The sequence below is a fragment of the Scomber japonicus genome, chromosome 6 (assembly GCF_027409825.1).
Source record: "Scomber japonicus isolate fScoJap1 chromosome 6, fScoJap1.pri, whole genome shotgun sequence".
NCBI classification, from domain to species: Eukaryota; Metazoa; Chordata; class Actinopteri; order Scombriformes; family Scombridae; genus Scomber; species Scomber japonicus.
In genome coordinates, this window is record NC_070583.1 from 21,192,716 (window position 1) to 21,220,244 (window position 27,529).

Sequence of the window (27,529 nt, forward strand, 5' to 3'; positions counted from 1 at the left end):
CACAGGTTTCACAGTACCCTAATAGCACTAAATGTCCCCTCACTGCAATGAAACCTAATGCTCTCTCAAAAAAAAAAAAAAAAAAATCTGTTCTCTCACATGGCTTATTGACCGGTGCAACCTTTAAAGTATTACAGTACAATTTTGTGGTAATTGTGACAGCTTCAGACAATTTCTTGGGGATTTAAGGAGCTAAATGTAACTAGTGTATCAGATTGAGTTGATGTCGAGACTTGCACCATGTGGCTTGTCTTTGTTTTTCTAGTCACAATTGCTTGCTAATATGTAACTCTTCACTCCAAGCCCGTGTCCTGGAAAACCAAGATAAGCCCAGGCGCTCTAGTTAATTTCAACCAGTAAGACATTCCTTAGTATTCTTCATGGGGGAGGGGTTCATCTGAGCTCTGGACATTTCCAATGTTGTTCCATATATGCTTTTTTTAGTTATATTAATGTTCCTCAAAGCTTCACGGGACAGCAAACAAAAATAAGAAAACTTGATAAGAAAACAAATTGCTGTAAGAACTCACCCATGCATCAAATACAATTTTGGATGCATACATATTCTAATACAAAATACTTGAAATAGGTCATTAGAAAACAACTTTGGTGTGCAGGCTTAAATTGGAACAGCTAAAAAGCCCAGTCTGTTTTAGTTAGATACAATATATGCTGCCTACAGCACCGTAAAAAGAGACCAGATAAGTATGATTGATTAACAAGGCACCGTCTACATTTTAACACAAAACATGACTGGCTTTCACTTGCATTACTTGTCACCTGACAATAGCTCTTTTAAATACTGCAACTGGAAACCTGCTTTTTTTAGCCCCTTGTTAAAAGTTGACTTTTCAGAGATGTACAATAGGCGCTTGAGGGGAACATGAAGTAAAAGATGAGAATGTTCTCTGACTTAAAACAGTTTGAGACTGTCGCATATTTTAAGAAATGGAAGCGCGATACATACTTCACATTATTTGTTTACAGCTAATCAAGTATGTGGCAAATATCGAAATAATTTCCATTCATATGCAGAAGAGGCTGCATACCCGCAGGGCTCACCTTCCACATTTGATCCCTCACATGTCAACACAGGCGGTGTTTAGAGAGACGAACTGCACATCAGCACATTCATGCCATTGCTACAGGCGACAGGAAGCAGCTTGATGCCTTGCCCCCACCAATACTGGGACCAACAGAGCACTTCTATCTTTCATCTCCTCTGACTGCATTTCCCTCCCATTTCTCAAGTAGATAGCTTCTCATATCCTGCCTATCAGGCTTCACTTGGGGAAAGCAGGTGGTGGAGGTGGTGGTGAGAGGGAGCTTTATCCACACAAAAAATTCCCAAAGGGTTTCATCAACACCTTTTATGAGATGAGAACCGTGTTACTCAAGACACACTCCTATCATGAAAGCTTCCCAAGAGAGTTCACTTCAAACTATCTACAGCATATATTTTCTTGGCATACTGAAATGCTAATGATATCAAAATAAAAGGAACTGGTGTTTTTCTTGGTCTACATCATAGCACTCTAATCAAACGACACAACAGCTTGAAATCAAAGACAAAGCAGTTATCAATTAAACTGTAGTTGATGCCCAGCATCTTGATGCAACATTTTAGCAGTGCCAGCTTCATCTCTGATTATGGGATCAGGCAGCTGGCCCCAAGATGGATAGATGGTGGATGCTTTGTGTGCGTACGTGCATACGTGCGTGCGTATATAAAATGTGTATACAAAGGAGGTGTAGCCTGCATCAGACTCCAATCCTGAAACCCTGGCTCAGCTGGAGAGAGTTGTGACACTTACAGCCTTAGCCCAGCTGTCAGAGGCTTATCATGCAGCAGAGAGGAGCAGCTCAGGCACACTGCTGGGATTCAGGGGCCAAAAACACATTATCCAGAGTGATTTTGCAAAATTGAACAAAAGCTCTGCTTCTGTGAAGAGAGACACAGTAGCGACTGCAGCACCACTGATTCGCCGAGTTCCTGCTGTTTTCGAGAAATATCACATTTCTAAAAACAGTCTCATTGAATCGTTTGATGTTTTACAGTATGGCCAAATATCAAACAAGACACAAACTGATGCTCCCATATGAGAGCTTTTATTTCACTTTTATCATAGATGTAAAATATTCCCAAACTGTTCCATTGTGCAGTTTCTGATTTACACAATCTAAATCCTTTCCTGTTACCATTGAAAGAAAACTTGTAATGTTTTTTATACATATATTTATCACGTTTTCTCGAGTTGATGTGACTCCTGACCTACATTACAAACTTCAGTATGTGAGCTTTTTTCAAAAAAGAGGGATTTTCTACTAAGTCAGTGCTTGAACAATCTCAGTTCTGCTAGACCGATATCCTAAGGCAGGTATGACGACACATCATCATCGAGGGAACAAGCCTGGGCCTGGATTCTTTATTCTGCTGGGAATCCGCCTTTGCTTTGTTAACCCTGGCTCCACACACTTATTTTGGCAGCATACATATAAAGACAGAGGAAAGGAATCATCAAGCCGGGTTTCCCTTGTGTTTTCCAAAAGGGAAAATGAGGGCACATCAATGCAAGAGGGTGCAGCATGTTTCACTGACTTTGATATGTGATATACAATTACTACAAGAACGAAATATTTATAAAATATTGCTCTCACTTTTCTAAAACATTATGTATCCTAAATGCAGAGGCAGCAGATGATTTAAACAGGGGGTGTTTAAATGTAATCTGCTCTCAACAGAAATAATTACAATGGAGAAAAAGAAGAATGAAATAGACATCTGGTAATAGTAATTCAACAGACGGAAAGCCAAGGAAAAAATTAAAAGCATTAATTAAACAGATTTCATAATAGAGCAATACAGCTTTAACCAAGATGTTTTGGCTTACTCGTCGTGTAGAATGAGCCAATCAATAATAAAGGCATTTCAATCTTTTTTCATAGGAATTACATTGGCTGAAGTCTGTTGCATTATTATAAATGTTTCATCATCTCCTAGCCGATGAGTACAGGTTCTTCACTAGTTTGGTTAACCAGTGCAGCACTATCGACATATTCTTTTACTTTAGGCATCTCTGTACATCACACACACATAAAAGGAAGATACACTTGTAGATACACTGTGTTTTTCTTGTGTTGAATAGAAATGACTGATGCTTTGAAAAAAGCATTGCAAATACTGTATATAATACTGCAATGCAGACCAGTGAAAAAAATCTTAACTGAAAATTAACCACTGAGGACATAAGGGACGAGTTAGCCACACAAATCACTCTCCGTCTAAAACAATTAGCCTAAATCCTCTCTGTAATTCAGATTGTTTTTATTCTCAAAGTGAAGCAGCTGTTACCCAGGAATCGCTCTGTCATCAACCCCTGGATGTTTTATCAGAAAACATTTTATTGACTGCAACACAGATGGACTGTGATGAAAGCCTAACACCCTAAAATCTCTTTGAAACGCGAGTGGACCAGCCATGTAATTTGCTGAAGTTTACAGCATATTTTATGTATATGATTCATAGGTACCAAGGACAGAGGAATGTTATACCCCCCAAGAAAAGTGTAGAGGAAGACAATTTTATTAATAACAGGATAGAAACACAAAGAAAACTGCAGAGTCATCACCTGCGCTGTGATGGGGATATTATACCGTACACAAATACTCTATACTAACCTCACAACTGCATGTGAGTGCATGTCCTCCTTTACTTCTGTTGTGCTCAAGCACGCTACAGGGAGAAAGATAATCCCTCCTAACCTGGGATTAGACAGGAGGGGAAACAAGGGAGGTGGATTCAAGTATGCACTGGGTGTCACAAGCGATTACACACCGATAACATGGGAGATGTAGTCAATTTACAGCAGATGTTACTGCAGACTGAAATGGTCCGGAGCATTTATTAGGTAAGGGTACCAACAGTGATCTGAACTTATCTTGTTAAATGAAGCAGAAATAACAAACAAAACACACTTGTTGAGGTAGGTGCTGCAAACTTGTATTGGAAACTGGAGAGGAGAAACATTCCTCTACTGTGTCAGGGATGCCATGTAAGACTAAATGTTCCAGTCAGGAATTTGCTTTGTGTTGTAGACTGCAGACCAATTTCACTAAAAAGCTGAATTATTGATTTACATAGTCTATGCACTTTAAATACTAAACAAGTGGGAAATAGGCAGGAACACTGGACATCCAGTAGCGGTAGAGTTTGACCTTCAGAAGTAGCACATTTGTATAAACCGCACAACCAATAATCTTTGCCTGCCTTTTCTTTAAAAAGAAAGAAAAAAAAGAGGTGGCAGTGAGTGCAAGGAATGAAAAACAAAAGGCCACAGCAGTGTGTCTGTCAGTAGGAACATCCCTGAGGCTGACTGACTGGAGGCAGACAAGGATTCAGCTCCACAAACAACTGCCTGGGAATGCCAGGGCTTGTGTGTGTTCAAGTAAGCTCACCTGAATGCACCCAAATCCTCAGGAGAAAAGGGGAGGGCTGAAGTCCCCCGAAACACAGCAATTAACTGACTTAGAATGACAGGAGCAGCCCCCTCCCGAACACATGCATACATGCGTAGAAACACAAACACCCAGATACCAATCTAAACAAGAAACGTTAATTAAAGAGCTTTCAGGTACATACTTTTGTTTGTGACTTCTCTGACCAGGTGTGATGTTTCTCAAAAACAGTAAACAGACTACCAAAAAATTAATATGTGTAACTTCAGTCCTCAGTGATTATTCATTCAAAGCTTTGACAAGCTTGACAAATAGCTAGACACACAAGCAGCTATGAAAAAATAAGCCCTGTCATTTTGGCAAAAGCACCTTAAATACAGCTGTAAAGGCACACGGTGACAGCTTTCGGTGTTGAAAGAGAAACTGGAGTAGAAAATAACACATGAAGTCCACAAATTAGGTATACAGAATATTAAAAAGTGGTTGACTATCATAAAGAATGTGCACTATGCAAGGACAACTCAAAACGTTAAATCAATTCACTTGTCAATCAGTCAATGAATTGAGTACTCCAGTTTGACACAACTTTTGATGATGAACAACACAAATATAATGTTTAGCCCAAAAAACTCACTCCAAAGACTCAGTCGGCTCAAATTATAGATAATAACTTAATAATTTGTACTTTGCTTGTAGCTGTATATTTCACTTTTATATAAACATTTGACCGAAATTGACTCCTTAAAGAAATGTGGTAATAATATATATAAAGACATTACAACCATGCATTGCAACCATGACAATTATCCCCTTAACATCCTTCGCCCGCCGGCGGGCGATTTCCACCTCCCGCGGCTGAAATTATGATACGCAGCAATATATACAGCTTCAACTTCCGTCAATATGGACATGCTATACATCGTTAGAAAGGTTAGAATCTCCACAATGAAACCATCCAGTTGATTTAACAGAAATCACGAGCACCAAACTATAAATCATTCATATTTACCGGCATGGTAAACGTGAGGTACATAAAATAAACAGCGACTCCCTACCTTTGAAGCGGTCATGAAGCCCAATTATGTGTCCATTCCTCAATTGTTTATATTCATTCTGTTCATAAGAATCCACTGATCAAAAGTATCAAAATGGTTTTTCATAAAATTATTCCAGCTTCTGAATATTGTCCTGTAAAGTCCATTGTTCACTGTCTGCCAACTTTGATCGTCAAATAAAATCCAAACTTTCCCGAGCCTTAGCGATATTTTCCTTAGTTCCTGTATAGTGTTGTTGGGTATGCTTGTTTTCCTTATCTTCCTACCTACAAAACAAAAGTGTCCCTATCTTTTTCTGTTGAGTTTTCATCCCGGTACACCCCGTGAAAGAGACCAAGCGCTCCCAGTTTGGAGGACCAATAGTCTCGGTCTTCTGTTTTTTGAGGCCCTAGTATAGCCTAGGCTTATTGGCTATCAACATGTCAATCATTCAGGATTGTAGCCAATAAATTTACCTTTCCAACGATTTCTTTTATACAGTCTATGGTCCACAGTCTATGCATGTCCATGGGGGGTTAGTATGACTCAAACTATGACGTCGCGTAACCAGTTGCAGGCTCACTTCTAAGAGCATAGCGCATGAGTGTAGTAGTGACGCACGCTCGCCCGGACATTTAAACTTTTTTCTACGGCTATTTTGGATATTTTACGACGCCAAAAGCTACAAAGACGACCAAGTATGTACTGGAAGAGGCTTTGGAGGCTTTTGGAGATGGTTATGGTATCTGAAGAAAGTGAAGATAGTGAATATGACTCTGAGAAAGAGGAGATGTTTACTGACGGACTTCACTACATCTTAGATCGGTGAGTAACGGTATCTTTGATAATGCTTTATAGATTTTATCTGTTTATTTATTTATTTATTTAGCCATGAATGAAAGCTGAATTAACGTTAGTGGGGGGGGGGGGGGGGGGGTTCTGCTTATTCAGAAGTACAGTAGAAAAAAGTGAAAACAGTACAGTCAAGTAGCGTTTCACAAAATGGCTGCCAGCCACTAAATCAAAACAACACAATAAATCCAAGGAGTGGTGGGGGAGGGGAGGAGAGGGGATCTGCTTATTTTGACGTACAGTAAAATACAGTAGCGTTTCACAAAATGGCTGCCAGCCATTAAATGACAACTACACAGCACAATACTTTGCAAATTGTCCCCTGGTAGCTGTAGTTTCAACTGTAGGACTAAAGTTATGTAATCCACCTCTTTCTTTGTGTGCCCCTAATTCCACTTTTATTTAGATTTTTTTATCAAGCTTGTAAACAAATTGAACTGATTTTTTTATTTACTGTATTGACTTTACATTAGGCTTTTATTTATTGTGAATGCCCAGACACTGGGAATCTCCCCCCAATACAATTATTCTGTTTATTACAGTTATTTTTTTCTGATGTTTTTGTGTAATTTTTTGTACTATAATTTGTTTACATCTGTGCATTACATTGTGATTTGTAGGTCACAGACTGACAGTGATGTAGATTTGGAGCCTGAGACTGAGGCAGACAGACCCCCAACCCCCTTCTCCTGCTGTGGGCGGTCGTCAGAAGCGTCAACGATCCGCTTCTGCATCACCTGGACCAAGGACCTGCATCAACATCCCACCCCCACCCATCCACCTCATGTTGCACTGCACCCCCAAACCCAACAGTATTTGCATTACTTTTTACTTTTATACACTTTTTTATAGTTTTTGTATGTTGTTCATATTTAGTTCATATTCTGTATATTTTGTATAGTTTATTCATTGTTCATATTTTGTTGATATTGATACAGTTGTACATATAGTACTAGTACATTTGAAGAATAAAAAAAAAATCCTTGTTTGAAATTCAGCTCAGTATAGTCTGTCATTTTTGTTACTTAGCATTCTGTAGTGTCTTGTCACATGACAATATTTCAATATAGCCACCTAAAAACATGTGGAGACATGTGGATGCTAAGGGGTTAAGATACACCCTAAGATATGACCCTTGCAAAAAAAAAGTCTGAGTTAGCAGCAATTATGAAGTATTATATTTGACCGTATATGTCATTATGGAATCCTCTATGTGATATGATTATACAGTGCTATCAGCAATCATAACACAATCATATGTTTATAATATGTAACAAACATAGACATCACAGAAAGAGTTGCCCAAGTAGTAATGTTTTAGTCACACAGTATGATTTTTTAATTGTGCCACAAACTAATTAGAAATGATAAGGACTTTGGTATGTGGCCTAACTGTTCTGTTGTTACTTGTGGCAAAAGCCCATCTGTTGTCTTTATGTAGCCAAGTTAATTGAGTGAACTAAGCAACTTCTCTTCAAGTTTAAATTACATAAGCATGATTGATCCAGCTACTGTAAGTAAAATCACTTACTCATATTTTACCATCCTTCATAGCAGTTCTTAAAAATGATGAATAATACATATTTGCCCATTCAAACCAAAGGTCATTATTGCAACCAATATAGAACTGTGGCAAATATTAGACAGGAGCTAACATGGATTCAAGTTTGACAAATTTTGGTGTGAACTCTCCATTTATATTTAAAATGACACATCAATTGTTGCCAAGAAGAACTCAGTCCCTAGCAGCTAAGTATAAGAGACACAAAACTATGCCCTGTAGCAAGATAATCAATCTTTCAGAGAAACTATGATCTCAGCTTTCACAGCTAAGACAATGTTGTGGTCAGATGTCTTGCTTCCATAAGTGTTTGGATAGAGTGTAATGAATGGCTTGCCACTTTCCATTCATATACCCTTTATGAAAAAACATGCCAAAAGTAAATTAGTGCCCTGGCCTGTAATTGGTGCAGACTGTGAGTCATTTTATTTTTGGATTGACTATGGAGCCAGTAGAAATCCGATAACAATCAGTTTTGTGGGACACTGATCCCAATGAAATAAATGCACTTTTGAGCAGAAGGAAAGTGACAATAGATACTATCAGTGGGTTCAACTAGTTCTGAAACAAGTAGTTGATAAATCGATTGACAAAAAAATAATTGTATAACAATAGTTGTTAAGTAGTAATTAATAAGGCAAAAGCTGTTTTTAATTTGCTGTTCAAGTTGCTCATACAGTATAAGAGGATTATTTGTTCAATATTGCTGTAAAAATAAATTAAATTGAATATCTTTGTGTTTAGTTGGATGAAATAAGCTATTTGAAAAACTCACTTTATAATAAAGTGTCAGGAGGATATTCCACTATTTCTCTAAGGTTTTATAGATGAAATTATAATCAATTCAATGACAAAAATAGAACAGTGAAAACAACCATTAGCTGCAGCCCTGGCTTCAGTTCTCCAGTAGTATTGTATGTACCGTAAACATAATCACCATCCTAAAATACATATACCAGTATATGCCCATAAAATTTAGGTGCACATACATATCAGCAGACAACAGCAATATACCCAAAATTGTGCACACATTCATGATTCATGACAGCTGTTAGTACAAACTCCTGGAATCACACTGAACAGCTGTGACATAAAAGGTAACTTTTCACCCTAAAAAACTGGCAATCGCAGTTGGTAAATTTCCCAATGAACTTGAAGCAAGGAGGAGAATGTTTTCCACTGCTGAACATGACAGAGTGCAGCTGTGTGCCAGTGTACACCATTCAGCTCCTCCCCGACATGACTGTTCAAAGAGCTGGAGGCTCTGTCTGGGGATTTAGGGCAGCCACCAGCACAGCTTAAATCTTATTTTTTTTAAATGTTCACTGACTGCCTCACAAGCTGCAGTGCAGTACGTGTTGAGTCCTTATGGATGGGTCATCCAACATGACTCTTCATCAATTTGTCAAGCCATTAAGGTGCCGCTATGAAGCACGATTCCCACATCAAAGACATTTTAGAGATATATGATGTGTTTGACAGTTGCAATTTAATGTTTTAGTTTGAGAGCACAACTGTGACAGAGAACAAAATAAGACATATGTTGTTTTGAATCCACTTAAGTCTAAAAGCAATGTAAAAGATTGTATGGAAAGCAAAAAGCAAATCTAATAGCCAGTTCTGGAAGATAAACTAGCAGTGTTGAATACAAATATGTCATCAAGCATCAAGCAAGCTAGAAAGAGAGCGAAAGTGAGAGAGTTAGAAGCCCTGTGAGTCAATAGGGAAGGCACTAAGTGAACTTCTCAATATAACAAAGGAGCTCTGGAAAGGCTCAACACAAGTTTGCCAGCAGCTCAGGTAGAGCATTGTTATTCAGTATCACCTCCTGATAAGGAGTTGCCCCCTGCATTTTAGTCATCACTCATTAGCACTGCATCCACCTGTTAGCATTGATGTTAACCTGTCTATTATTCAACTGAAGCCACAGATTAGTTTCCAGCCTAGAGATGAGAAAATGTATACAGGGGCCCACTGAGGTGCTTGTGGGAAAAAAGGGCCCCTATTAGAGAGGTATTTTGTGCTCACTTATCACCACTGAAGAATAGCAGAAAGGACACGCTGTCAGGCACGCTGCTTCTATTAATCGACAACACCGGCATGATTGCCTCAAACCATTCACAGAGCCTGTGCATGATTACATGTAGAAATAAGTCTTGACTAATTGTTCTACTAATTACTTACTTGCTAAATCAATCATTACTTTCTAAATCAGGAGGCCCGTGCATGAAAAAATAATGAATGGGGAGTGAGCTGTGTAGTCTGTAGGCTACTGCACAGTAAGACTACAATGAATGTTCAGCTACAAAGTTAATAAGCATGGAAACTATGACATTCAAATGTTTTGCTATTAGTGGAGTGCAAAATCAACAGAGCATAATAGATCCAAGAGTTATCTAAAAAAGCTTTCTTTTTCCTTTTCCTGGCTTCTGGTTCACTGCATGCCTATTTTCCCATTTGCCCATGCTGAAATAAGAAACTGTGTGAATGCTCCTAGAAATCTCACCACACAACTTTTACTTAGATATTCTGCTAAATTTAACACATTATAAAGTGCATGCAAGCTGTTCCTTTCCCTTTGTGGAGAAAGCTGAGTTTCTTAAAGTTAAACTTGAGACTGTGCATAAATTCAATATTTCAGCCTCAAAAGTTGGCATAACCAGGAATAATTTCAACCGTAACCGTGTGCTTTCCACAGAGGACAGCTTAAAGAGGGCATATTTAAATATAGTCACTTACCATTGTCTTCAATTGAGAAGTAGAAGATGTCATTTGTAGCGTTGTCACTGTCCCTCAGAACATAGCATATGTTCATGTCATCAATTTCAGCTGAAAATAGATACATTAGCATAAATATTCATGATAATCTACTCATAAAAATTCACAAAACTTTATTTGACTTAAATGTCAGTAAGTACTCCCGAGACCTGCTTTAAGAGAAATGTTGAGTTTATGTGATGAAATGTTCACGCTGCATAGTGTCGGGGGAATCTGAAAAGAGAAACTGCCTGGTAACAAGAGCTGTACATCTGTTAGACTCCTGAATGACACTGAACATAAAGAATAGCTTGATTCTCGGGGCTACATCACTGTGGTCTGTTTGTCATCTCACATGTTTATAGGCAAGGTTCTTTATATCCCTGGATCTGGAAGATTGTGAAGATTACAACCCTTACTGTCTTCAATATTTGATGTCAAAACATTTCCCTTCAAAGGGACCAATGCAAAAATAAATACCCACAACTTCCAAATGCCCAGGAGATAGTGTCTTTATTCAGTGTCTGTTTACTCTTGTGAGAATTCTTGAAATATTGAACAGGCCACTTGGGGAAAGCATCTCACAGTGACTCAGTAAATAAAAGCAGGGAATGCATTGATACTGACTGTGCACTGTAACTTCTGGACTGATGTTTGCATAGCCAGTGGCCCCCTCCCTTTTACATGTTTACATGTTCACATTATATATCATTGTGTCTGTAATCCCCTTGTCTTTTGTCAAAAAAAATATTACCCTGGCAATGTACAAATCACCACTGGTTTTCTCCCACAGTGGCATACATTAGGCACTGTTTGAAAAATGCACTCCTCTAGTGAGATCTGGTCAGCCTGAGGCACTGGCATACTTCATTTCTGTAAACAGGCAGTCTCTTGAGTTGAAACAAAAACCTTTATGTGGGAACTCAACATTTTTCTGGCAGCAGAGGAGAGTACACTTAGCAGAGTGAATGAAAGAGAATGGGCTCAAATACCTATGCAGTACATTACAAATCTAACAGAATGTCACAAGGTTGCAGAGTTGATTGAAATGCTGCTCTCTTACCTTGTGTGAAGGCAGTGATAGTGGCATTTCCTTTGCCGAGGTTGATCAGGTAGCCGTGCTCTGGAGCAACACTAATCCTAAAGGTCACCGAATCCTGAATGCTGTCTCTGTCTTCTGCTTTAAGAGTCTTACTGGTGAACACAAACCCCAAGTGACCAGTCTCTAGAACCCGCAAGGTTGGAGCACCCTTGTTAACCACAATCTGCGGTACTCCATTATCCACTGGGAGGACAGTTATCTTCATCATTTGGGGCTTTCGAGTCCCAAATGCTGTATCAGGGAAGACATAGAAGTCTGTGTGAGTGCCATCAGTGACAGTGAAGGAGAAACTGTCCTCAGCACTCTCTGTGCCATCATGTTTGTAGCTGATCATGTTCTCATTCAGATCCTGCTTTGTGAAGGAGGTGACAGGCCGGGTGTTGTTGAAGAGCAGGTGACCATGAACTGGGATTTGAGTGACTGTGAATTTCAAGAGGCGGTCAACAGTGTCTCTGTCCTCTACTGTTAGCTCAAAAGGCGTGATGAGTTTGTTCTCTCCCTCTGTCACCACCAGGCCATGTACAGTCACCACAGGCTTTTTGTTGTCTACATCAGTGATGGAAATGCGGAAAGTGCGAAACACAGGGTTGTAGCCATCAGTCACTTCAAATTCAAAGCTGTCCATTTTCACCTCATCGTCAGCAGTGTGGATGTAGTAGACTTTGTTGCCGGCCAGCTGGAGCTGTGTAAAGGATGAAATTGGCATCCCAGGTGTGTCTGTGCACTCCAGATGTCCTCTCATCGGAGCCCGGGTGATTGTAAAAACCAAGTGTTCATCTGGACTGTTTAGGTCGCTGGTACTGAGCAGGTCTGTTGTCAGAGAAACCCTGCCACCCTCTTTGAGTGATACACCTTTACTGATTACATCTGGGAAAACCATGTCAATGCCACCCACTGTAACATAAAAGTATCTGTCAATCAAAGGGTTAATACCATCTGTCACATCAAACTTGATGAGGTCGCGAATGCCCTCTTGCCCATTATGTATGTACACAATCAAACCCTGGTCCACTTCATTCTGTGTGAAGTTCATGCCAACAGTGATATTTTGCATCGTCCCAGAGGGCATTGTTTTCTGTAAATACCCCTGACCAGGCCCATAGCGAATGATGTAAGTTAGCGAACTATCCTCAGAGTCCAGATCAGTAGCTTTTAAAACGTTGCTGTTTATGACTTTCATGTCACCTATCTCAATTTCAAGGCCATCATTGATAACCATCCTCGGGGTTTCATCGTCTACGGGGATAATCATAACTATTACCGTTTTCTCCACACTGAACTTTCCATCTGTGAGAACAATATCAAAGCTGTCCTCTGTGGTCTCTGAGTCATCATGCTCATACACAATGCTTGAGGCCTCCCTGATCTGATCCAAGGTGAAGTTAGAGACAGGCACAGTGCCGGTAGTGAGCTGATTCAGAATAAATCCATGCTTTGGAGGTTTGGTGATAATGAATGTGAGCCGATCAGAGGGGAGATCTGCATCAGCACCATTCAGAATGGGGGTGTCAATGACTATGTTCATGCCCTCCATAACTACAAACTCTCTCATGTAAATTTCAGGCTTTTCATCATTAGAGGGGATTATGGAGATAGGGAAAAAATGCCTTTCAGAGAAATTGATGCCATCAGAGCATCTGAATGTAAACCTGTCCTCCACAGGCTCCACTCCTTTGTGAATGCTTTGAACATAGGAAATGTGATTCTGTCTTATATCCTTGATGGTGAAAGCACTAATAGCTGTCCCAGACCTGGATTTCTCTGAGCCTGGGGCTGGGGAGATATTTTCTACATAGCCTGAAGTCGGCTGTACAATGATTGTACAAAGGAGGTCATCATTGGGGGTGTCGACATCATCAGCGCTTATATAAAGGATTTGAATTACATTTTTCCCTCCTTCCACAACAGTGAACTGTGGCCCCACAAAAACCTCTGGAGCCTGGCTGTCCAAGGGAAGAATAGTTACATGCACTCTGACACCTGTGATCTTATTGCCTCCAACAGTCCACTCATCAGACATGTCCGTCAGTGTGAGATTGAAAAAGTCCTCCTTTGTTGTAAAGCCTATCTCCCCATTGGTATGAGCATAGACCACAAGGCCGTTGATGATATCAGCTTGGGTGAATGTACCAGATGGGACCCCTCTCACCAGGATTTCACCTAATGATGGCGGGTCCTCAACAATGAAGGTCAAACGAAGGTCATCTGTGTCCTCATCTCTCCCCTGAATTACATTACTTGTAATTTCTGTTGCCCCATTTTCCAGTACATCTATATAGGAGCCAATTGTGCCAGCCGGAAGACTGATAGTTGGAGTCTCATCATCAATAGGCTTCACACTAATCTTTATAATAATTGGGACAACGTGAACCCCATCACTGACATCAATTTGTATTGAATCAACTGTTGATTCATCTCCATTGTGGATGTAGGAAATTCTACCATTTCCAATATCCTCTAAGCGGAAAGTGTCTCCTTTTTTCATAACAGTGAATGTAAACTGCATCTGGCCATGCAGCGGAGGCTGAGTAATAGTAAAAGATATCACTTTGCTGTCTGTGTCTGTGTCTGAGGTGTCCAGCTCAGCACTTGTGATGATATGTGTACCACGTTCAAACACAGTAAACCCAGAGTTGGTTATTTGAGGTGGCATGTTGTCCACAGGCTTTAAAAATATAGTGAAAACCCCATCAACACTATTTCCGGAAATATCTTCCACAATATATCTAAACTGCAAAACATGTATGGTTATTCCAAGCTCAAGATCAGGTGGTCTGTAAGCTATTTTATGGTGGTTAATTTGTGCCTGAGTGAAAGTATTGACTACAGTGTTTGGCTTTTCAGTTAATACCAGAGCTCCCAATACAACAGGGCTATTCTCATCTGTATCCGTCGGTGGCTGGATGATTGTATATTTGAGATCCCGATCCTCTGAGTCGAGGTCAGTGTAACGAAGTAATTTCTTTCGGAAGTGAGTAAGCTGATACTCGTGCACAGTCATTTGCAGAGTTGTACCTGGATATATTTCAGGCGGGAGGTCATCAACTGGGAGAATTTTGACGATGAATGAGCTCTCACTTGATTGATTTGGTGGGTCATTGTCATCTTGAACTCTAAACACAAACTGATCCATGACTGTGCTGGTACTGTGGGGGCCAGTGTGTTTGTAAAACAGTTTACCATCAGTTATGTCCTGCTGCAACCACTCAGTCACTGCTTTCTCATACATTTCATCCTGTGTATTAAACTTCCAGGTTGATGGGTCCTCTGGGGCCTCGGACTGACGCAGCAACACCTGTCCGATTGTGGAAAACGGAGGCTCTATTGTGAATTTTATGGTAGAATCCTCTGAATCGATGTCTGCTGCGCTGAGCATGAGTGAGGAGATTGGCATCATTTGGTTTTTGAATAAATTCAAACCAGTGTTGGCATTGATTATAGGAGGCTCATCATCAGTTGGAACAACAGTGATTGGAAACAGAAACTCCACCTCATTTGCACCATCTGTCATCCTGAAAATAATATTGTCACTGTATGTGTCACTGCCGTCATGTTGATAAATGACAACTCCAGCACTGAGGTCAGCAGGGGTGAAAAATTTCCTCCTGGAGCCCAGAACAGTTAAGTCCCCATGCCTCAGCCCATCAATTACAGCTATTTTGACTTTGTCTAAATTGTCCTCATCACTGATTTCCAGATTTTGTGAACTAGACAGGGGTCTAGACTGTCCCTCATACAGTAACTGGCCAGTGTTTTTAGTCACCACAGGAGCCAATGTGTTCATAGGCTTAACAACAATCATGAAAGCAAAAGGGTCTGACACAGCCCCCTCTGTGTCTACAACCTCAAACTCAATCTGGAAAATCCGCTCAGTGTCTGAATCCACAGCAGGGGGTTTGTATGCGATTTTCAAGTCTTTGAGGTCTCCTTGGTAAAATGAGGTTATTGGTAAATTCCTATCATCTGTGCTCACTATGTAGCCCTCCTCATAGGACAGGGGGGATGTGATGTTGAAAATTAATTCGTCAGGATTAGACTCAACATCCTCTGCAGCCAGCATGTCCGTGGTTATAGCTGTCATTACAAACTGGTCCACTTCCATCATCATCATTGCCACAAAGCTTGGTTTAGGTGCTGTGTTATCCTCTCCCTCTTTAATTCTCACTAAAATCTGGAAAAATTCCTGCTTGAGCAAATTGCCCTCTTTATCATGCAATTCCACAAGCATTGGAATGTAATCTCTGTTTGGTGACTTCAAGGCAAAAGTGTGCTGATAACGGATGTTCAGATTAATAAAATCATCACAATCCACCATTGTTCCAAGGCTGCCCTCTTCTATAAGTTTTCCGTACCTGGGCAGCATGCTGCCACTGGATAGAGAGGCGATTTTGCATTGCTGTGCGTTTCTGTCATAGGTAAATTCTAATATTCTTCTATCGATGGGGTTACTTATGCCGAGCACTTTCTCAACGGTGAGTGGCATGTTTTTGGTTAGCACTTCCAGCTGTGTGAAAATGACTTCCACCTCCATCATGAAAGGTATTATAATGGTATCCGTTTGGGTATCATACCGGAGTTGTAATTTCACTCTGTCCCTCGGTGGACTCCTGGAGCCAAAGTGAGAGTACTTCACGTCGTTGGGGCCGAATTCACACGGAAACTTTTTCGGAGACAGGTGTCCAGGCCTTTGAGACAAGGGATCATTGTCTAGGACTGTTATGCTGCATCTATCACCGGGTTGAACTTGAATAACCAAATCGTTGATGGGATCAATGAAGACTGATCTCCCGAAAGGCACGCGGATCCCATTATTGGCAACCAATATCGTGTCCTCTGACAGCTCGGACCTCAAGGCGTATGATAATCCATAGCTGTCAAAAACCTGCGCAACTGCATCACCTGTCAGAATCACCGCAAGCAGAATCAAAGCAGCTCCGGTCCCGTGCAGATGCGAGGGAATAATCCAAGCCATTTGTAGTGTAGACCCGTGGAGAAGACGCGTTGAACTTTGCGCATAGGCTACACCCTTTATAAACTAAGTACAGCGGTTAAAGTTGCAAGAATATAAATCAGACTTGGACAATATCACGCACCTATTGGCAGTAAGGTGCACCATTCTCTCACAGCAGCTGTACACTGATAACCTGAACTTCATAGTCCTGCTTTGATGAAGTAAAGAGAGTTACGCCCTCCTCTCTGCGGATTGGTTGAGACCTCCGCTGGAATGCGTTTGTCACAATTTGAATGGACGTGAATTGTGTCATTCAGGGGGGACAAAACGATGCCGCGTGGGCTCATCAGTTTGGATAAAGGTAAGAAAAAAGGTAAATATGGTGATGTTTGGACATAAGGTATGACTAAAAGCCTGCAGTATAACCATACATTCAATTTATGGTCGAAACATTTAAGATGAATAAAGCACACCGAATCTACCTATGTTGTTTTAAATACATTTATTTTCACGTCAGACGTATTCCTTTATGCAGACTGTTCTTAATAACGAGGAAAAGCAACGGAGAGTATAACTGTAAAAGACAGTCATGACTGATAGTATGACAGGAGAAATGCTTTGTCTCCCTCTCGTGGTTTGCGCTGATGAGGATGTTATGCACATTTTCAACCAGGCATCTTGTCATCTTGTTCCAAATGAAAATCTGGTTTATCATGAGATTCTTATATCAACAGGTTCTGCATTGCATGTGCAGCACCATCATACAACACTATGTATTGTCTGGCAATGGGCTCATAATGAAGTAAAATCACTGCAGCTGTTTTTTAATGTTTGAGCCAGTTCATAACCACCAGAGCTGATGGCAAGTAAGCACTGCAGGGATCTGACAATCATGCAATGAAATCTATGTGGCCACAATACACTCTACTCCTCTCAACAGATGTCACCCTGCAAAATAACCCACAAACCACTCTTCAATCATGAGTCAAAAGGTCTAATAGTTGAGTCATGCAGGGGCATTGTCCCATTTACTGTGATGCTGCTCTCTCATCATACAGGTCTTCCAGGTAGCAGACACTTCCCCCAGGAGAGCACTCTTCCGACTCCTGACAAGCCCAGTCATGATCCTGTGCCTCTCTGCACCACTCATCTGGAGAAGCAGTGTTGATTAAGAGGACACCCACATACTTTATGCAGCTCAGCAGGGCAGGTCAAAATGACTCAATTATATTAAAAGTTGGCTTGATTTTGGCACGACAAGCACGGCTGCACATCCAGACAAGAATCACAGATCTTTTAGAACAAACAGTGTCCATGGGGGAGCCTGATTGTGTTGAACAGAGAGAGAGAGTCATGCAAAATCTAATATTCTCTTGTTACCAAAAGTAGGCTTTTATATAGTATTGGTGCAACATCCACACAGTCATAAAAAATGTCAGTAAACTGGGGAAAAATGTCTCTAACGCAACCATGGTATTTATTCTACTGTACATTGCTAAAGACAAAGCTGCCCTGCATGTTTGATTTACACTAGCCTTTATAGATGGATGCACACACACATACCTACACACCCCTGTACAGGGTTAGGTATGTGTAGCATAGAACATTATATTGCCTAGATAATTTGACTTCAACTGCGCTGAGTCCCCTCTGATCCCTTTTAGATTATTTTCATTCCATCCACAAACTCCTGGGTGCAACCATTGTGTCTGCACCTACCTATATTTCTGCATTAACAAGTCAACATACAAACCATCTCGCAGCTGGCATGTGTTGAAATCAGTACACAGTAGCTGCCATAACAAACTATGCAGTTGAGTTGCAGTGGACACTGTTGACAGGGTCCAATTATAAATATAGCCAAGCAAACTGCAAGGCAAAGCCCTCAGGCCCTGACAGCTTCTAGTTATAAGAGAAAATGAAAAAGTGGATGAACAGAACTTTCTGACAGCGGCGATGGCAGACAGGGAATTGGATCATATCCAAACCTTCATTCCTATTTTTGAGATGAAGGGAAGTTTGATGATGTTCTGTCCTATCACATTTATATCAAATTTATTGTAAATGACCAGTCCTCCTTATAGAAGATAGAACCGTTGGTCTATAGAGGAAGTGAAGATACCAATCGCACCCCTGGTATGCAAGGTGATTTATTGTGAGTGCAAAGATACACAAGCCAAGCAGGGGGGGTTAGACTGAAATATTGCAATTCACCTCAACTTTGGGTACCACTTATAAATGTAATAAAATAACAACAGATAACTTTAAGTTGCTCATCCATTTAAGATTTCCTCACAGTCGAAAGCCAAAACATTCAAAGCTGTGTTTTTTCCTGGAGCTCACCTAGTTACTACTTCTGTTATATTTCAGTTTGTTTTGCTTTGTAGTGACTCTAGTGTCAGATGCATCTATAATCTAAAAATATCTTGTTTTTCCTGTTGTTCACACTGGAGCTAACTTTCAATTTGCTCTCATCTTAACGCCCTGCCTTGACATCACTGTACACACACCGACATGACAAACACTAGAAGGTTTGCATTCCCTGTTATCAGTGACAGCATTGTTATTATAACTGTGTTAACAGAGATATACATCATGGAAGGCGCCTTGAGCTCCGAGAAGTGACATCATCAAGTCAATCTGATACAGGGAAAATGAGGTGCTGCAGGATGGATCATCTGTGTGTTCAATCTGAGACCAAGACCAAACCCATACTATCATTACTTTGTAGTTATGTACAAGGTCTTTACAGTATATGCATGTAACATGTGTAAATTAGTGTTGCTGTACATGCTAATACCCTGTTTTTCATTTTTTATGAGTATGGAAAATAGCCTTCATGTGCACTACCCTGGTCAAAAAATAATAGCTAAAAATAGAATAAGTATATTAGAATTAGATAAAATAGACCCATATTAGTTAAAAAAAAACCTAGTGTGAATGAAATAATGTGCTTAATATAAACAAAATACATCAAATGTACTCTATAATGTATTGTACAGTATCTGATATCATTTCCAGTTAATTTCCTCCATACTGCAAAGCTACACAATAGCAATTTTGTGATCCTTTATACAATTCCTATCTCTATCTATACATTGCAGCAGCATTGTCTGTCTGTCACCAGAAACACTCGTGATAATTGCCTCCTGTGGTGTCACCCAAATGTTTATCTTGCTGTTGCTAAAGTGACTCCAATCTAACAATTGCTTGGACTTATCAGGGCTATTTTTGTTGGTGGTTATTCCCTGGAGACAATACAACCCCAGGCTCACTGATCTCATTAAGGCTATTTTAGTTCATTAGGTCTCTGTCACTGACAATTCATTTGATAGTTGAAGCTGGAATGGTGGCAGCAGCTACTCTGAAGTCTTCCCCTATAAAAGCAAATTGTGTAACCTATAGAAACACAATGCTCAGCCAACCGGCAGCCAAATCCATCTTCCCCAGCTTATGTTACTCTGGGGAAACTACAGACCAAAAAAGGCGGCGAAACCAGTCAAGTTTAATCATATTCTTTATTTCTCAAATTCCCCAGGTGTTCATAAGACTATAACATATCACCAGAGCGAATGTACTGCTTTGCAAACAAAAAAAGTTAGGTTTATATACGGCTTGCTTTTAACAAATAGATTCAAGGCAAAGTGTTTTGCAGAAAACAGAGGAGACAAAAATAGATGAAATCCAAAGATAATTTATACAAGAGAAGAAGAGTGAGGACACATGTGCGCACATGCACTCACGTGCAAATGAGGTACTGACATTTAAGAAGAATTATATTCATCGGGGACTGGTGTATATAATTCTGCTTTTTATACCTCAAAAACTGTTTCATTTGCAGAGTATGAAGCTTGTTCAGGAGTGAACCACAATCAAAAATTCAGAAAGACAAAGGTTAATTGACTGTCCTGACACAAATAACAGAAACAGTTTTCATAATGTGTGTCTTCGTCCAAAGTGAGACTATAATTTATACTACACATGCACTCATAGTATAGTGATAATAATGATAAATGTCGATTTTAATGACTTCCTAACAGTGAAAAGGAAAGTATTGTTTCAAGAGGCTTTAGATATAAGTGTATGTTATTAATTTAATAACAGTACTGGTAGATTATCTCGGACGGGAGGTTAACGAATTTTCACAAGACTTAAACCTTAAAATATGGGAGATATATGACATCGAGGCAAATCGGGATCATAATAGTAAACATACAAAATACACTATAATACAATACAGTATATCTGAGTTGCTGATTCATTGTTCACCTTCCTTTTACAAAGATAGCTGTAACGTGATTAAATCAGATCACCTTGCAAACCTTTTCTGTCTGCAAGTCCAACATATTAAAACTGAGAATTCATTCTTTCCTTCACATTTCATCATCTTACTGTCCTGTTTCTTTGGCACATTTGATAATCTTTTGTAAAATAGCAATATATAGTAGACATGAACTGGCGTGAAATCTGAAATCTAGGGTTGACATGTTATTTTAAAATAATTTAAAACGCTTAGTTCAGTATATTTTGTTAGTTTCAATAATATAAAAAATGTTGCCATGTTGTCCAGAACAGATGTGGGTTTCCTAAGTGTTTAAACATTACAAAAAGCTAAGAAACTATTTAAATTAATGCCAGTAAATGTATTGTTTTCAGTTCATTGAGTGCTGCAATCACACTGTGCTGGTACCAAATCAAAGTTTCTGTCTGTGCCAGCAATTAATTACTTGATGTTGTTTCACCCTTGTAAGTACACCATGTTACAGAGAGATTCTAATGAAGCATGAAATATAACGCTGTGCCCAAAAGCCTCTAACAGCATAAAAGCAATTGTATGTGCAACAGGGCATTGTCAAAACTGCTTTCATTACATTCTAACTAACCTGACTGATGTGGTGGCACTTATGGACACACATAAATGCCAACCCGAAGACATTTAATATTTAAACATTCATCCATAACTGAAAACTGTGTCTTTGACTTTAGGCTTTTATATGTTATTAAAACTCAAAATCTTTGGCTTCCTGTGGACTTGTGGTCGCCCACAGGCCAAAGGTTACATCATTTAATCGGATTGCTGCAAGATACCCCGCAGGCCTTCCTTCTCCTGATGAGTTTTAAAGCTGAGAGGCACTTAACATGTATGCCCACCCTGCGGGATGAACTCATTTATACTGTGCAAAAAGAAAGAGAAATGAGAACTCACCTGGTGGGAGTCACTGTGTGATATCTGGATGTTGTCACATCAGCAGCAGAACAATTTGACTATGAGATCTCAGATGTAATTCTTAGAAAACAAAAGTACAAAGTCTGAAGCATGTGATCCTCTGCACATTATGAAAATGATTTTGTTTTTTTATTTGATTTGATTTTTTGATTGAAGTAGCTGCAATAGCAAACACAAATTGTGCAATAATAATCACTGAGATGCTCAAGTTATTCCATTAAAGTAAAGGGTTGTTATCTTGTATGTTGTGGCTGTACATTTTTGCCATTCCTCTCTTAGTTTACTGCATTTTGGCCTCCTCAACCCTTTTTGAGTTACCGCTTTGTACTGTACTGGATGTATTGTCTTTCTACTCTGTTTGATCTAAAGTTGCAGACTATGTCAGCAACAATACAATCTAGATGAAAGAGAATGCATTTACTAGATGCTCATGAAAAAGTTGCACACACTGCACATGTGGGGACAATAATGCTTTCTCTTTGGTCGTGTATCTGTGTTATCACTGTTATTTTATTCTCAAGATGTATTTCTTATTTTAAAAAAAGACCAAACCTATTTTGTTGGATTTATCCTGACATAATGACATTTACTGCCACAGAGTGACAGCGTCTGTATGGGTGCCTATTGTTCCAATATTCTGGGGAATGTCTCAAATATTTCCAAGTTCCCCTGCCAAGCTTTAATTGACTTAATCTTTCCATTAGCCCTAAATCGCCAAAGTCAGCTGTCATTTGGTAGCGTTAACTGTTGTAACAAGGTGCTTTTTCATGCTTCATGATAGATGTGAGTTTTAGCTATGAGACTTAAGGATGATGTTTAACCTCCTAACCCCTGCAGCACTCTGCACAAAACAGACATACACAACCAGTACCACACACACATCTTCCCCACTGACAGCTCTAATAAGCACCAGCACACAAACTGACACAAACACTTGTTCATTTTTGTCAGGTGATGGGGTGTTGCTGATCTTACTGAGTTCACTAAATACCCCCATAGACAGACATAAACAAAGTCTATAACCTCCATGCTTCATCAACCCCTACAGGTAGCAAAAATAGATTTAAAAAAAACAACCCTGCAGAGTGGAGACAATCCAAACAGAAACATTTTTTTATGTACAGTGCCCTATAAATTGTAACAGCTATGCATATCATGTACCATATACTTTACAGCCACTGCCAGGAGATGGCAACATCACATTATTCAATAAGTGAGTTGTATACACAATAGTTTTTCATTATACATGTAATATATTAGAACAAGAAGAGCTAATGAAAGAAACTGACTAATGGTGTATAAACAATACACAAAGGCAATTACTGTGTAAAATTGGGTGTTTTTTAATTTAATGTCTGTTCAACTTTATTAATATGAAGCTAATGCCAAACTGATACCTTCAGTACACTTGGAATTAGTGTATCACATTCGCAGTGAAAACGTATTAATGTCCTGCTTGCAGTGGGAAAAGTAACCATTACCATGGCATAATGTCAGATATAATTGTCAGGTCTCTTCAGTTTGGTTCAACTTGTCAGTCTAGCTATATTGTAGCTGAGTTGTATCACTACTGAAAGACTGGCAGGCCTAATTAGTTCAAGACCTTATCTAATGACTTTGAATTTCTGCTGTAAGTCTGACTATTGCATCAGTGTTCATTTTTAGAAGCGGGTCAAAACCTGGCCGACACATACTACATCTAATTGAGGGAGAGCTGGACTGCAATGCCAAATGAGTTCTTCACTGACATCCACAGCAAAGACTGACGACCTCCCTTGAAAATGAGTTTTGAAAATGTAATGATTTTATTTTAAATTCATGTATCTCTTAAATGTATGCAAGGTAGTGTATTTGTTATGACCCCACGTAAATGAATTTAATTGAAGAAAGCTGAAGAAGCATGAAGCATTTTGCAACCTAATGTTGGAATGTAATTGTATACATGTATAAATGTATAAATGCAAAGATGAAGGATTTGAAACTATAATGATTCTTATTAAGGAAAACAAATGTTATCTCACTTGACAGAATTATGATTTATCATCATGTCAGAACCGCTTAGTAATACAACATATAACATAACATAATATAAACACCTAACAATTAGTATTAAATTGTGATACTGCAAACCTCTACTGCTGGTAGCTGGTAAACCAGAAGCCTGATCTAAAATTTACCAGATATTTTTTACTGTAAGTATATTTTGCAGTATATATTATTTATTATTCCCAGATTAAAGACATATACCCCACGTGCTGGCATAAAAAAAGTGAGAGTCATTGCATACTTAAGAAAAGTGAAAGCAGTAATCAACATGTCAGAAACTGGGTCAGAGAACTTTTATGGCAATAGCACACATCATTAACAAATATTTGGCCCAGATTTTCTAACCCCCACTAAACATCTTTGTAGGAAGTTTATCTTCTGATCAAACAACCTCCCTTTAATTCGCAGATCAGGGACTTTCTTAAGGAATGTTTTTTCCAAATATGGAGCTGCTGCAAGACAGACAGTCAAAAAAAAGTCTGTAGGCGAGAGACTCATCAAGATTTTGGCAGAGAGGTAGAGCTCTGTCTGCCCTCTAGTGGTAATACACTGAGTCAAATACAGTGATATTATTAAAGAGTCAATCAGATTTTTTTTAGCCTGTAAATTTCAGATACAGTAAATTAACTTGTTACCTATAGATACAAAATCAGTATTGCCTAAATCCCTTTTCACTGCTATATTATAACAGATTTAAGACTAAGAAAATATTATTAGTTTAGGTTTAGTTGCTGTCTAGAGTAAGTGTGTGTGATAAAACTGTCAGTCACTTTTGACATGATAATATGGCTCCATTCCTGAGTTGTTTATTTTGATGAGCAAAGCATTTGATTCATGGTCTGTGCCTCTAAGATAGTTTCGAGTGTGGACTTTCCAAAGGAGCCAGCTCTCTGGGTCGGTAGCTTTATCACCAGCCAAAAACAAATAGTGCTTTGACACAAGGGTACACAGGGTGCAGAAATAATGGATAAACCTGTATTATAGTTGAGTAGATTGGGAAAAAGAAATGCATTACAGCAGGTCACATACTGTCTGGTGTCAATCGTGTCTATCAACAACCAGCACAGAAATACAGTAATACAGCAGATCATACAGTGTGACCTTCAGTTATGCTATGAGAGGAATTTCTACCTTTTCCTCTAAAAAAATGAACAGGTAATATTTAAGAGGTGGCCATCAGGGCATTCATATTCAGTTGGAATAAATAGAAAAGACACTCTCTATTGAATGCTCCTCAGGGCACAGTACTGTATAGCAGCTGCTCTGCTGTGCTCTCTAATATTGAAAAAAAAACAAGGTACAAAAAGGAAAAATACAGCATTTGCTCACATTTTAACAGATCCCATAAAACACAGTGAATTGATCATTTTGGGCTTTAATAGGCGTGAATCAGAAGCTGCCAAATTAGCTTTTTTCGCCTTGTTCTTCTAATTTAGATGATTCATGTATTGCTTTAGTGTGATTTCATGTAGAATATTGTTTTCTTAGGTTATGGCTTCATAGTCTTTGAAAGAAAATCTACAATTTAGTATGACAAACACACATGAAACACATATAATTTGCATTAACTCTTAAATCACTGCCATCAATGAATGAGGTAATCCATGTTGTCTATATTCATATTAGCTACTTCTGTTGCTCCCAAAAAACAGATAGGTTCAGTGTAGCTATAGATATGCATTCCTCTGTTGTCCATGATCTTTTATCACAATTAGTAGACAAATTCAATAAATCATTTGAAGAAAACAAACAAACAAAACTTTGGCTGCATGGAAAATTAGTTTTTCCATGCAGCCTGTTTAGCTTTCTAAAACTGGCTGTAATTGACATAAAAAAAGGAAATGCATTAAGTTTAAGCACACCCATTTGAAGCAGGAAGCTTTTATGTATTATTAATATCAAGATGTTCACACATTTTCCTTTATAGTGCAACTGCAACCTGATCTTCCCTCTTCAGAAGCCCATTATGGTGGAGTCCAACCTTTAGTCAACAGTCATGTTCATTGTGGCTGTATTTTTCCTTTCTTTTGTTTTAAATCACATTTAAATCAATCTTGAAAGAACTGTGACATTTATTTACCAATCTGCTACAAGAAAATAAAAATGCTGGCCTGTAGCTTATAAACGAAGACAAACTGAGTCTTTAGTAAAATTAAAAATTAAGAGGGACCCTAACCCTAACCCATACATAGTATTGGGACTGACATAGCTTAGCTCCCATGAACATTTACGAAGGATTTACACAGGAGTGTTCTGTCAGTTGCATAGCATCTTGTGGCAGTGAAATACTTTGCATATGTCCCTGAAAGACATCTGCATCATACAGTTCAACCTTGGATAGTTGTGTTAACTCTTTGGGGCAGGCTTCTCTCCATATATCATATTATCCACCTACATAGCTGGAGACATCATTTCAATACAGCAAATAAAGTGTTGCATAAACCCATAACATGGCGAGTAGAAGGTCACACTGAGTCTGAGAGCCACCCACATTACTTTTCCTGCCAAAATCACCTTCTTATATAACTAAACATCATTTTAGGCTACAAAGACAGATGATTAAATGTGATTTTGTTTAGACTTTGCAGACGTCAACCAGTTCCCTTCTCTAATCTGTGGGTTTTTTTGTTTGTTTTCCACTCTTTCATTCAACACATTACTATCAATGTTGAATATAGTCAGCCTGCAGTCATGTGTTTTTACTTTGACTTGTTTTTCGTTTTGTCTTTCAGTTCGGCAGAATAAACCCCTCTTATGCCAGGTTGCACGAAAAGTTAAATTTTAGTTCACAAAATGGAATGAATGAGTTGTCAATTTGTCAATATTTTAGATTGGACAGGTGGATGTTGTTACCTGCTAGGCATTTCTGCCTGCCATGCCTCCAATGGTACCATGCGGTCAGCTACAGGGTCATCAGCTGGAGACCAGTGGTGGACCAGTGACTTGCGCCTCAGTCATAGCCAAAGGCTGCCCTTCTCTGCTGGATTCTCTCCTCCCATGGGATAGTGAGCTCAATGAGTAGAGCAGTCTATACAGCAGCAGACAAGAGCACTATGTCTGGACAGAGAGGTGTGGAGGTGATCTCAGGGGGGAAGTGCAACTGCTTACCGATATCAACCCTCATTTGCCAATCTTGTCCTGGATACAGGCATGTAGGATGGTTCTTTGAGCTGGAGTCTTCTCTGCTCTCTCCAGGCTTGACAAACTGGATTGAGGTTTTTCTTGGTGTTGAGCTGTTTCTTGCAGCTTGCCTGCAGGTTTCCAGAACTTAAGCCAGCTTCCTCGGGATCTGACCGTGCCCCATTGATAGCACCCTTGTGCTAGACAGCATATGTTGTAAACTTGTATTATGGGTGTTGCAGACAGGGCAGCTCTCCACCCTGCCAAACCACTGATGGGGGTCTCTTGGGTATGGGAGTGTCATACGTTGCCCTAAGCAGGCCTACCGATCTATTGAAAGTGACCTCTCATGTGGTCCAGCATCACTATCAGCCCTTTGCCACTGCCTTGACTTTATACAGCTTCTGTTCTGCCCTTGTTACCT

The 27,529-nt window shown here is 39.4% G+C and overlaps 1 protein-coding gene across 1 annotated transcript in view; it reads right to left on the reverse strand.

Moving 5' to 3' along the window:
• The window catches only part of frem2b (FRAS1 related extracellular matrix 2b), a 59,309-nt gene extending 42,576 nt beyond the window's left edge, over positions 1 to 16,733 (reverse strand). The window contains exons 1-2 of the mRNA XM_053320447.1: positions 11,723 to 16,733; positions 10,642 to 10,731 (exon numbers count right to left, since the gene is read on the reverse strand). Of these exons, the coding sequence (XP_053176422.1) occupies positions 10,642 to 10,731; positions 11,723 to 16,733 (5,101 nt within the window). The remainder of the gene's footprint in view (positions 1 to 10,641; positions 10,732 to 11,722) is intronic.
• Positions 16,734 to 27,529: the final 10,796 nt, after the last annotated feature.